The following is a 12,703-nucleotide window of genomic DNA, read 5'->3' as shown; positions in this document are numbered from 1 at the left end:
CAGATTCTAATTGGTTTTATATAGAATGTTCCAATCAGAACTGAAGAAGAGATCAAAAAGTATATGAAAGCAGTGAATAGTGGTAAAAGATTAGTATGAAAATACCAAATCAACTTTTAAAATTTCTTAAGAGATGATTAGAATCAGATCACCTGGATTTTAACCATGAGTTTACTATGCACTGGCTGTGTCACTCCAGGTAAATTATTAAATCTTTTGTCCTCAGTTTCATCAGTTCTAAAGTGGGAACAATAAGCAATGAGGATTTACTGTATAGTACAGGGAACAATATTCAATATCTTGTAATAATCTATAATGGAAAAGAATATGAAAAAATATGTATATAACTCAATTACTTTGCTATACATTATATACTTTGCTATAACACAGTATTATAAATCAGCTATACTTCAATTTAAAGGAAAAAAATGGGAACAAGAATAGTTTCTCATGGGGTTACTGTAAATGTGTACAGTTCTTCTTAAAACATAGCATAGTGTCTGGAACATAGTCAACATTCAATATGTTATCTAGTATTTATTATTATTACTTACATAGCTAAACCCAGATAGTGGGAGTATTTTTTAATGTAAAAAAAAAAAAAAGGTTGAAGGCAGACTTATCCCCTCAATGATTGATTTTATCTAGAGCATTAACCAGGTTTTTCAAATCACGAAACTTACGCCTCTCAGCCTACCACTTAGAACTAACTGTAAGCTCAACTATTTCCAATTACTTACAATCAGGTCCAGGTGAAGATTTTTTCAAAATTTGTTTCTGTTCTGGGGAAGCATTTGTTTGTCTCATAACATTTCTTTTTTAGAAGTAGAATTTATAGTGGTGAAGTTTAATATCCTAGCAGACACAAAAAAAAAAGTCTGCATAGTTTCTATAGAAATGTAGCTTCTGGAACAATTTCAAAATGGAACCCCAATGACAGTGCATTAATGTTGAGATATACTTGGAGATATCGCTACATTAAAAAAAACATAATGTGCTTTATAAATTAATCTCAAGTCTGAGGCAGACACGGAAGGGTGGAAAGCCAGAACTCTGTACCCACATAATCAACAGTCTGTGGAAACCCTGGGAACCATGCCACTAGTCTCCAACCTAGCATAGTTGGGAAATGACACATTCTTTAAGGAGCTCTTGTCCAGGAAATGAGTGGGTCCACAAAGCACACCAGTAAGGTCCATAAACTTGTTTTATGAATGAAGCGTATGAGGTGTACTGGCTCCAAGCTGCAGCACCTTTATGAGTATGTTGTAATTTCTAATTCTTCAGTTTTTATCATGGTGATGGATTGATATTAACAGAATTCTAACAGGAAAAAATAATCATGTCAGCCATAAGAATATTGTTTCATACTACTGCAGAATGATTTTAAATCAAGTTTTCATATTTATCTCCAGTCCTAGATCAGATCTTCCCACCTGCCCCTCCCCACCAAGAACAGGAAATGGTGTATACAAAAAGCCAGAAACTTAAATCAATTTTATTCACACTTCCCAGGAAAGACAATTATATTTTTACATAAAATCATTAACACAGAGAACAAGAAAACTCTTAAGATTAATATATCTGATTAGACACACAATATAGAAAGTAAATTGAAAATTAAAAATAGCATACTTTAGTGATTACATTTATATATTTTCTACTAATTTATAGCAGCATCAGTAAGATTCATGTATTCTTTAATAAACTAGCAGCAAAAATTTTTAACTATACAAATTCAGTAGATGTTCCCCCCACTGTTTCACTCATACAGAATTTATCACATTAACATAAAAAAAAACCACTTCTATTTCCTAAAGAAAAAGATAGGAAAGATTTCACAAGTCAGCAGTTTCCCGAGAGAAGAAAGGAGTGAGGAAGGAAGCTGAAAAAAATTGGTGGCAGTTACCAAAAAATAAATTCTCAACCACCTTGATCATTATGGGTAGCTTCTGTGGCATCTCTATGTATGTGTATGTTAGTAAATAAGAGCTGTGTTAACTTTGCTTTCTGATTTAATACTACAGCTGAAAAACATGTGGAAGTTCCCAGGAGGCCTGTCAGAGCCTGGAGAAGATATTGGTGGGTATCTTATATATTTATAATTGACTTGAAAATGCTGAATAAATTTATGTGTTTACTTTCTTGCTCTAGAGCTGAGAATGAGATTTTACGCTTTCTAATTGGTTTAGACTAAGTCAGAAAATTTCAAAGAAGTTATTCAGTGCTGATATAAAATTAATAGCAAAACTTAACACTACAATTTATTCCATTAGTATAAATAATACCATTCAGAGCATAACACCCGTTTTTTGGCTTAGGACTGCTTCTAGATAATTTGGAAATGAGAAACTTTGGATATACAGTTAAGGTTAGCATTAAGGGATATTTTGAATTTGACTAAAATTGTTGGAGGGTTTCCCTGGTAGGTCAGACAATTAAGAATCTGCCTACAATGAGGGAGACCTGGGTTTGATCCCTTGGTTGGAAATATCCCCTGGAGGAGGGCATGGCAACCCACTCCAGTATTCTTGCCTGGAGAATCCCCATGGACAGAGGAGCCTGGTGGGCTACAGTCCATGGAGTCACAAGAGTCAGACACAACTGAGCAACTCGGCGTAACAAAATTGTTGGAACTTTACTATTAGAAAAATTCTTGACCATTTTATCACAAGGTTGAAGAGAACTTTTAAATGAAATGTGAAATATTTTAAAGGCAATTATTGAACAGTGGTGGTATAATTCTTCTGTTTATGGAAATTTTATCTATTTTTTTCGATAGTCAGAAAGCCAAAAGATGGTAACATGTCTCATGTGAGAAAGTCTGAAATGAGAGATAATTTCCTAGAACAATTTACTGAGCTCAGTATCTAAGGGAAGTTTGAAATAATCTAAGAATTCTTTATGTCACTGATTTTATAGGAAATCGAGAGTAGAAATTGAGTTTTCCTGTCTCTTCCTTAAACCATTGTGTCAGGCACAGTCCTTATCATAATAAATCAATAGATAACTCATTTCATACTTAACTATTTTTCTATGACTTTTTCCTCACTGTGTATATGTACCCTATTCTCTTTAGCCATCATTTATATGAAGGCAGTGCCCTAAATTATTTTTAAATGTATATATATATACTTGAAATGATTTTTTTTTAATGTTCCACAGATGAAAATGTCCTATTTGTAGTATAGAGCCAACTCCTAACATCCTATAAATAAATTTCACTACAAATATATCATAGCAGATTTTGGTTTTTAGGTGCTCACTGACCTTTAGCTTAGTCTTCCCTAGGTCTTCTGTTGAAATAAAAGGATTTTGTAGTAGTGCCAGTGCTGAAAGAAAAAGCCATTTACTCTAGAATTCCTGGTTATCTCACCCTATCATGTGATATGAGATCATGTGAACTAGTTAAGTGTCTGTTTTACATCCTTATCTAATCCATACTGGGCAAATAGCAGTCTATAGGAAGTTTGTATAACTTCCTCTTCTGAACCTTGCCTTCTCAAATGAATAACTTTTTTTTTTTTCTTTCAAATGAATAACTTTTTTCATTTGAGTTTTCATTGATATTCTGAATTTCAGATATATTTAAATGTAAATAAACACATTTCCACACCATGTAAGTAAGTACACTTTAGGTTTGAGTGTACTCCAGAACATTTCAAGTCCATATAACTAGAAATTCACTACTTTTTAAAAATACTTGTGGTTATAACAACAACCCACCTAGTCAGAGATTGTTTTTAATGCCTCCAGCCACATGGAATTAAGAAAAAAGCAGCAACTGGCATTTACCATATTGCCTAGGAGTAGGAAAAACTGAAGCATTGCCTCAGAAGTGATAAAACTCTGAAAGCAGCTAGAAATGATAAGAGACATAGAGATCTGAAAGACCATGTCTATGTAGAGTACATTTCTGTTTTGTAACAGTATAGTAATAGATTACTCTTAATGATGAAGCCAAATCAACCAGGAATTATTTATTTTCTTTAAACTCTGTTTTTAGGAAAGTATGTAATAGGACTGCCGCCATCATAAATGTGCAAATGTTCATACTGGCTGTTAAGCAGTAAATACTAGTTAAAATAAGAAGCTCATTTGTTTGGAATCCTTCATTCTTTGATAAGTATTAGGTAAATGAAGCAGAGTACAAAAAGGTATCTATGCTGCTGCTAAGTCTCTTCAGTCGTGTCCGACTCTGCGACCCCATAGACAGCAGCTCACCAGGCTCCCTCGTCCCCGGGATTCTCCAGGCAAGAACACCAGAGTGGGTTGCCATTTCCTTCTCCAATGCATGAAAGTGAAAAGTGAAAGTGAAGTCGCTCAGTCGTGTCCAACTCTTAGCGACCCCATGGACTGCAGCCCACCAGGCTCCTCCATCCATGGGATTTTCCAGGCAAGAGTTCTGGAGTGGGGTGCCATTGCCTTCTCCGAAAGGCTATCTATAGATAAGGTTAAAAACAGAAGCTGCCTTTCTGGGGGGAAAAAAATCTCATTAGCACTAACAGGAAGAGAACTCCCTGTATAGCCAAAGGTCTGTAAAGCAGTGGGGTCTGCTCAGAGCTCATCAGTGTACCAGAGTGAGGGGGAGACACCAGGAAAATCCACATTCTGCACAGTTTTTCCTATTATTTTATTTCAACCTAATCCTGTTATTAAATATTACAAAATAGAAGTAACAAATATAAACTCCATTTCAGTACTGTCCTTTAACTAAATAAAACACTATGATGTTTTTAAACATCTTTCAACCAGCAAAAATAAAAACAAAACCCTCTTGGTTTTCCTATATTCTTCAAATCTATAAAACCGTTATTCAGTTTACTTACAGTACATTTAAAATAATACCAGCAAATAACGCACTTTACCTAAATTAAAATTTTTAATTCATCATAAAATCCTTGGAGAAGAGATTTCAATTTTAATATAGAAGGGGTTGGTTCCTCTAGATCTAAAAGCACTTATTTGCCCATTTAATTTTTAGTCTAGTTAATGACATCATGATTCAAGTTAAATGAATCAAACTATCCAGGCAGTGCTGATTTTGAATCAGCTGCTGTGGTGATGGCTAAGCCCGGCAGATTCACTCACCAGCCCCATCCTGTGCTTCTATAACATACAAGCAGGCTAGACACAGGAACTAAATGTTAAACTCTTGACTAGTGTTATTAAGAGCTAAACAAGACCCCCATGGTCATTTTAAAATGTTTAAAGAACTTTTTAAACATTTAAACAATTTTTAAGTCAGATCAGCAAATGACATGTAAAATTTAAGACTAGTGCCACAATCTGTAACAAACTTAATACAAGTTTTTTAATACAACAACAATTATTTTTCTTAAGCCAAGTTTTCCTTTTCTTAACATATATTTTTCTATATTTTCAGTTTAAAAATATAATTTCTAACCATGTTGATTTGATCTTTAGCAAATCTCAATTAAAAAGTTCGTTCACACAGAATTCAAATATGGTAGACAGATGTCATATTTTACACACTACTCTTCCTGTGCTTATTTCCAGAGCTGTTATTAGAAAAAACACTGCAACATTTCTTGTTTACTTGCTCTTCCTTGCCTATTCCTCACTAGCAGGACTACTGAGAAGCCAAATACAGTTTACAACCTGACAAACAAGAAAATGAAGGCATTAAAAGATATTTAAACAAAAATCTATACTTGTGGCAATTGTGAAACTTCCCAGAAAATAGACAAGGAAGGCAGCTTTTTTAGGGCTTTTCATAAACACTTTGGGAGACAATGACAGCATCAGAAAATTACAGAAATCCCAGGTAGGAGGTTCATCTGGATATTTAGAAAGAGCAGCCACAAAAATAAGTTAATGGCAATAAAAATCCTGTCCTAGAAATTTGCGTATTATTTAAAAATCAACTTTATAAAATGTTAAAAGCCTGGTAATATTATAAAATTCTGTAAATTGCAAGTTTTTTTTTAAACTTCTGATGACTGTAGCATTTTGGTGTTAGAAGAATGAATCCAAGTTCTTTGAAACAGCAAGAAACAAAGAAAATGCCAGAAATTACCATGGTGGGATTCCACTGACAGAATAACTAGAAGAGCATAACAAAATGGTTATAACGAAATCCGACCTATGACTTCAGAGGCCTGACAGTCCCAGGAGAGACCAGGGATGATTTGAATCATTTCCTAGTTCTATATATTCTGCAGCTCTACAGACTTTTGTAAAGAAGAATGGATCACTTTTTCTTACTTCAAATGTTTATCAGTTTAGGCAGTTTTAATGGATAATCAGGAACAAGATAATAATGAAAAAATATACAGGAATATTAACTACAGCTTTGCAACCTATGTTTTCACCTTTTGGGAAATAAAGCAGGAAGAATTTAAAAATATGTGACTCCCAAAATACATATATATAGATGGGTAAGCTTGCAAGTAGAAGCCAAAGAAATATTATTTCAAAAGCTTCTTAGCTATACAGTGGTAAGAAAATACTTTGTTTTTTCAGGATATCCAGAGGACAGAGTTTACAGGGAAAGCTTTCTTTTCTTAGGGTAAATTTTTACCTTTTGAATCTTTACATAATAATGCTTCCTTATCTGAAAATCTTTGATTAAATTTCTAAAAGTATGATCGTTATTGATTTGTACATTTTCTTTTATGTAGGAGATACAGCAGTTCGAGAAGTTTTTGAAGAGACTGGTATAAAATCCGAATTCAGATCCCTCCTGAGTATTCGGCAACAGCACACCCATCCAGGAGCTTTTGGGAAGTCAGATATGTATATTATCTGCCGCTTAAAGCCATATTCATTCACCATAAATTTTTGCCAGCGTGAATGCTTAAAGTGTGAGTGGATGAATCTCAGCGATCTAGTCAAGACTAAAAATACGACTCCCATAACAAGCAGAGTTGCAAGGCTGCTGCTGTATGGGTACAAAGAAGGGTTTGACAAAATTGATCTGACCATGGAAGAACTGCCAGCAGTTTACACAGGCTTGTTCTATAAACTCTATCACAAGAAACTGCCAGACAATTACAAAACTATGACAGGAATGGATTAAATTCATATTTACATGTTTTTAAAATGTTTAAGTAAGTTGTACATGTTTAAGTAAGTTGTACATGTAGATTAATGTGTGCCATATTATAGGAAGTAGTGGACATTTGGGTTAATAACTAAATATGACTTTAATTTTCTAATGTCTATAATTTCCATGAAGAAAACTTGTTTGTACACATTTTAAAAGCCTCTTCAAATGAAGCAACTGTATGAAAGATTGTAGCTTTAAGTAAGTTTCACTGGATAAAAGGAAATGCTGTATAAAAAGTGGAAATGTATACATTTTCCAGGAATTTTTGCTGTTATTGTGTTTTTTCTTTAAAAAAAAACTAAGGCAATGGTTAAATATTTTACTCTTAGATAAACGGTTATCTGAAGAGTTACCCAAACTGAGCAGCTCACTGTACACATTTTTCTTTTTTCATTAACACATTTCTGAAATATACCTCTTCATGTAAAATGAGATCAGATGCTGCCATTAAGATCAGCTCTTAGCAGACATTGGAAGAAAAAGTATAGCTTTCTGCCCAGGTCCTGTTTTGGGTCCAAGTTTATACTGCCCAGTTCGTTTCAGTGCCACATACCAACTGGAGTATTTCCTTGACCGGTAAGTATTGTAGTTATTAGACTCCAATCGTTCAAAAAAGAAACACTCGTCTGTAACACATTTCTGCAAAATAAAGGAAAAATTAGTAGTTGTTGTGATACTTTCATATTAAATATTTAAAGAAATAGTACACAGTGCTTTGGGTTCAGCAGGACAGTCAAACTAGCAAGACTCAACAGGCCAAAATCTGACACAGGTTTCTTATTCTGCAGAAAGATGTGGGACAGAACACAGCATGTCAGCAGTACAACTTGAAGCACATCTCTTTGGAGGAGCAGTCCAAGGACCATCCTGCAGCCTCACAACGGACAGGTCAGATATTGGGCAGCAAAAGCACCCAGGTGGTCTAAAAACCACACTGGCACAGAACTAAAACATCCCATGAACAGATTTTCAGTGGTCTCCACAAAGGATAAATCCAGTAACAGGAAGCATGAAAAAGTTAGGGAAACGCAAAGCAATGGCTTTCGCTTAGGTATTTATGGTCCATCCATCTCTAGTACCAGAGAAGGCAATGGCACCCCACTCCAGTACTCTTGCCTGGAAAATCCCATGGATGGAGGAGCCTGGTGGGCTGCCATCTATGGGGTCACACAGAGTCGCACACAACTGAGCGACTTCACTTTCACTTTTCACTTTCATGCATTGGAGAAGGAAATGGCACCCCACTCCAGTGTTCTTGCCTGGAGAATCCCAGGGACGGGGGAGCCTGCTGGGCTGCCATCTATGGGGTCGCACAGAGTCGGACACGACTGAAGCGACTTAGCAGCAGCAGCAGCAGCAGCAGCATCTCTAGTACTGAAACCCATGGGTAACCTTCCCATAAAGAAGGGTTTTAGTAATACTTTACTCAAAGAAACAATTTATTCCTTAAATTATGTTTTTTCCTAGTGACTAACACTGATTCTGAGGCATAAAGAGAATAATTTATTGTACAGAAAACTGCCAATGTATATAATGCCAAAAAATTGTACTGGAACATTGTAACACGGTTAGCATTTTCAAGGGCTTCCCTGGTGGCTCAGTCAGTAAAGATCTGCCTGCAATGCAGGAGACCTAGGTTCGATCCCTGGGTTGGGAAGATCCCCTGGAGGAGGGCATGGCAACCCACTCCAGTATTCTTGCCTGGAGAATTCCCATGGACAGAGGAGCCTGGTGGGCTGCAGAACATGGGGTCTCAAAGAGTCGGACACAACTGAGCAACTAAGCACAGCACAGCATTCTCAAAACACTAATAGATAATGAGGAATAAATAATCTAGACAGTCTCTTGTGGGAAGGGCAACTACTCTGCCATTTTACTTCAACAGTTTATTAGAGGAGGTGGAAAATAGCTAGATTTACAAATAGTGAGACCTGGAAATAATATTCCAAGTTATAGAGTCCAATAGGCTGTTGCATTATTTCAGGTAAATGTTCAAAAATCAACTTCATAGGGCAGCACTGATGATATTTACTGACCTCTGGGGGGAAAAGTCAACAAGTGACTTACTCAATTTAAGAGAAGAGAAGAAAAATTATATTTTATGTTATAATTAGTTAAGTAGGGTAGGATGATAATTTTATATAGAAAACCATATAAATTCACACATATGTCCACATATAAATACAACATGTGTACACAGATACATGACATAAACCTATGGTTTTGTATTATGAGCATACCAGATTCCAGCTGATTTCTACATACTCAAATCTAGGAAACTTGAGGTTTAGGGAAATCCACATTCAAAAGACTTGAATCTTTTCCCAGATTCTTTGGTTCTAAGATAAACAGAGTGGCATAAAGTGTGAGAAAAACATGTAAGTACAGCAATGAAAAGAACTGGCATGATAATCAGTGTTCTAAAAGTAAAGTACTGAAAAAGCCCTAAAAGTGAATATTAGCTCCTTTAGTCAGCTTCTAGGGATAAGAATTTTACTTGGCTTGTTCTGACTACAGTTAACTTTTATAAATTGAAGTGCAAATTTATCTAGTTTGGTCATCTTTTGCAACTAAGAAAACAACTTCAGACTTTCTGATGCAAATAAATCACAGGTAGCCTTACAGAGAAGCAGATATTGCACAAGGAACAGCTGTATGATACATAGGACTATCTTGGGGTTTTCAAAGAGATTCAAATGTGGTAACAGTGGAATACATATACTAACGTGAATATTGTATAGCCAATATTTTCACTCTACGTTTCATGAAATTATTGTGCTTCATGTGTTAAAGTAATACAGGTTATCTTGTCATTTTTGAGTGCCAGCAACAAACATCTTCCTCTTCCCTATTCCAGGTTTGAGATCAGAAGCAGAACAGTAGAGTTAAAGGAAAAGTCATGTAATCATAAAGATAACATGAAAGGTCACCATTGAGATTTGGGCTAATTCCCCAGAAGTAGACCTAACCCACATCAGTTATCCTCAGGATGTTGATAAGCTCATTTTTTGGTGTTCGGTTAGCCTCAAGGGTGTGTCACCTATAATGTTTCACCAATGGTTTATGTACCATACCAATAATATATGCCTTCTCAGCCAACTGCTAATATTTTAGAGAAAAGGAATGATACCAGGGATTAAGTGGATAATACATCATGGAACCCACAATTTTTTAAAACAGAGGTTTCTTGTTCTTTTACACAGAGGAGAAAGAAGGAAACTGTGCATCTGTGCCAAACGTTCAGACATGTAAGTTTCCTAAACTGCTGCTCTGCACTTGAAAACAAACTCCCATCTTTGTAATGGGTAGCAGGGCCAAAATTCAGTCTCGCTAAAACCAGGCATTTAATATCCCATTTTAAGTGATTTTCAGTCCTTCCATTCTGAGTTTACAAATTCTCTTCACTAGCTGTGATGTCAGTATTCCTGTTAAAAATTGATGCAATGTAATTTTTTTTTAACTTTATAAACATATTTACAGAGCTTTTTTCTTATACTCAATGTTTAACTGCTCACCATTTCAAACTTAAGAGAAAAGGAAAAGCGACATCACAGAGGCAGTAGATAAGTAGCTTCTAAGGGCTTATACAATTTGTTCTTCAAGGCCTTATTTTACATAGGCGCAGGAGCTAGGAAATCCCTAAATTCATGGTTATTGGCCGCTCTCATGCATAGCATTTTATTTACTGTGTCAGCCGAAAAGTTTGTTCAGGTTTTCATACCATATTACAGAAAAATCAAAATGAACTTTTTGGCCAACACAATATTATACTCATTGACAAATGAGGAATCCAAAATTCAAGGCTCTTAGTAACTTCAGATTGTAGATACCCTTTGCCCATGTATCTATCAGATACCTTTTCATCAAATTTAATTTTCCATTTTTTTAAATTTAAGAATAGTTTGGGGACACAAAAAGCACATAGTTCAAATAATGCATTTAATCATTTAACATATATTTTCTTCTAGGCACTGGGAACAAATAAGGGAACAAATCTGAACAAGGTTCCCTCCCTCTTTGCTGCTCCAGTTCTCACTGGTGGAGATACACAATAAACAGCATAATTGAGTAAATTATATGATAAAGCTGAATAGGATAACGGAAATGGTGGGGGGTACACACTAGGTTGCAGTATTAAATAGCAAAGTAACAGTAGGCTCCGGTATTTGAGCAAAAATTTGAAGGAAGTGGGGTTAACCCTCCAGATACCAGAGAAGAGCATTAAGCAGAGGGAAAAGCCAGTGTAAAATCCCTTCAACAGAATCATGCCTAGAGTATGAAGTGCAAGAGGGTTAAATAAAGCAGAAGGTTTGGAGGAGAAAAGGAATAGGAAATGAGGCAGAGAAGTAATGAGATACAAGAGTCGTAGGCTATTACAAATATTTTGGCTTCTATCCTGAGAAAATGAAAAGCCACTATAGACTTTTGAGCATGATCTGATCTATTTTTCCAGGATTACTCTGGACCAAAGGCAGATGTGGAGACACCTATTGGCGGCTTGCTCAAGAACCTAGACAGAGAGGGAGGCTCGGACCACAGGGGTGGCACCAGAGAGGATCAGAAGCTGTCTCCTCCTGGATGTGTTCTGCAGGTAGAGTTGTCAAGAGTTAACCTGACAGATCAGATGTTCAGGGTAAGAGATACAGAGAAGTCAAGGATGGCACTGGCATTAGTGCCCAGTGATGGGCTTGCTGAGATGGGGAAAGCTATGAGTGGGGATGGGTTTTATAGGGACAGATTTGGAATTCAGTTTTGGACATGTTGAGTTTGAGATGAATAGTAGGTATTCTAGTGGAGAAAAATGTTTACTGAGCACTTACAATGTAACAGACATCACTTAACCTTCTTTCCCTTTTACTAATGCTAATAACCACAGAATTGGAACTTGAAAAGTACTAATTTATTTGAAAGCTAGGAAGTGTGTTACAATAATTTCAGTAAACCATTATTCTCAATTCTAAAAGGTATGGAATCTAAAAAATGAATGTAGATGTACATGTATGAGAGTAATACAAATGTATCTTGTGTCAGTGGTAGACCACACCTCAAGACTTTCCTGAATGCTATGTACGTGAACCAGCATAGCTTAGGATCTTAATAAGATAAGGGACTTAATAAGTATTTGTTGATACTGATGTGATGCTAATGGTTTTAAAGATGTGCAGGCTGGAAGTTTGACCCCTTGTAGGAATCTAAATAGCCAAGAACTGAAGAGAGTTTGAAAAAGCATAATCAACAGTTTTTAATAGTTTGTATTTCATCTAGACATTTTTAAATTTCAAAGTAAATTAAAAGACAGTGAACCAGTGTGAGATATTTACACATAATGAAAAACTAATTGCAGGAGATGGGAGGAACCAGGTTTCTCACTCTTGGAGTAGGTGGCTATAGACAAGCCAGCATGGAAGGCTAAAGTGGTTCATGTGATACTGGTGGATTAGGGTTGGATACATCAGCATGTACTCATTTTTTAATATAAAACTATACACATAGTTAAATACGGAACTGTTCATAGATGCCTTGCCCTGTCAGGTAAGGCTGCCTAGAAGCAAACACCCAGATCTTGGTTTCTAATACCATTTTCTAATGGTATTAGAAGGAACCAAGCTCCTTAGAGAAATAGCTCATTCT

General features: G+C 35.8%; 2 protein-coding genes across 5 annotated transcripts in view; one reads left to right on the top strand and one right to left on the bottom strand.

Moving 5' to 3' along the window:
- NUDT6 (nudix hydrolase 6) overlaps window positions 1-7,045 on the top strand; it is a 59,270-nt gene extending 52,225 nt beyond the window's left edge. For all 4 annotated transcript variants that reach the window (XM_014479412.2, XM_070386481.1, XM_005899729.2 and 1 more), the window contains 2 exons: window positions 2,028-2,082; window positions 6,645-7,045. In XM_014479412.2, coding sequence (XP_014334898.2) covers window positions 2,028-2,082; window positions 6,645-7,042 — 453 coding nt within the window. In that variant the 3' untranslated portion in view covers window positions 7,043-7,045. The remainder of the gene's footprint in view (window positions 1-2,027; window positions 2,083-6,644) is intronic.
- Window positions 7,046-7,525: 480 nt separating this feature from the next.
- The window catches only part of FGF2 (fibroblast growth factor 2), a 53,760-nt gene continuing 48,582 nt past the window's right edge, over window positions 7,526-12,703 (bottom strand). Inside the window, exon 3 of the mRNA XM_005899730.3 lies at window positions 7,526-7,711. Within this exon, the coding sequence (XP_005899792.1) occupies window positions 7,526-7,711 (186 nt within the window). The remainder of the gene's footprint in view (window positions 7,712-12,703) is intronic.

The sequence above is a fragment of the Bos mutus genome, chromosome 17, assembly GCF_027580195.1.
Source record: "Bos mutus isolate GX-2022 chromosome 17, NWIPB_WYAK_1.1, whole genome shotgun sequence".
NCBI classification, from domain to species: domain Eukaryota; kingdom Metazoa; phylum Chordata; class Mammalia; order Artiodactyla; family Bovidae; genus Bos; species Bos mutus.
The sequence above is the reverse complement of the archived record's forward strand: the minus strand, read 5'-3'. Positions and strand labels throughout refer to the sequence as shown.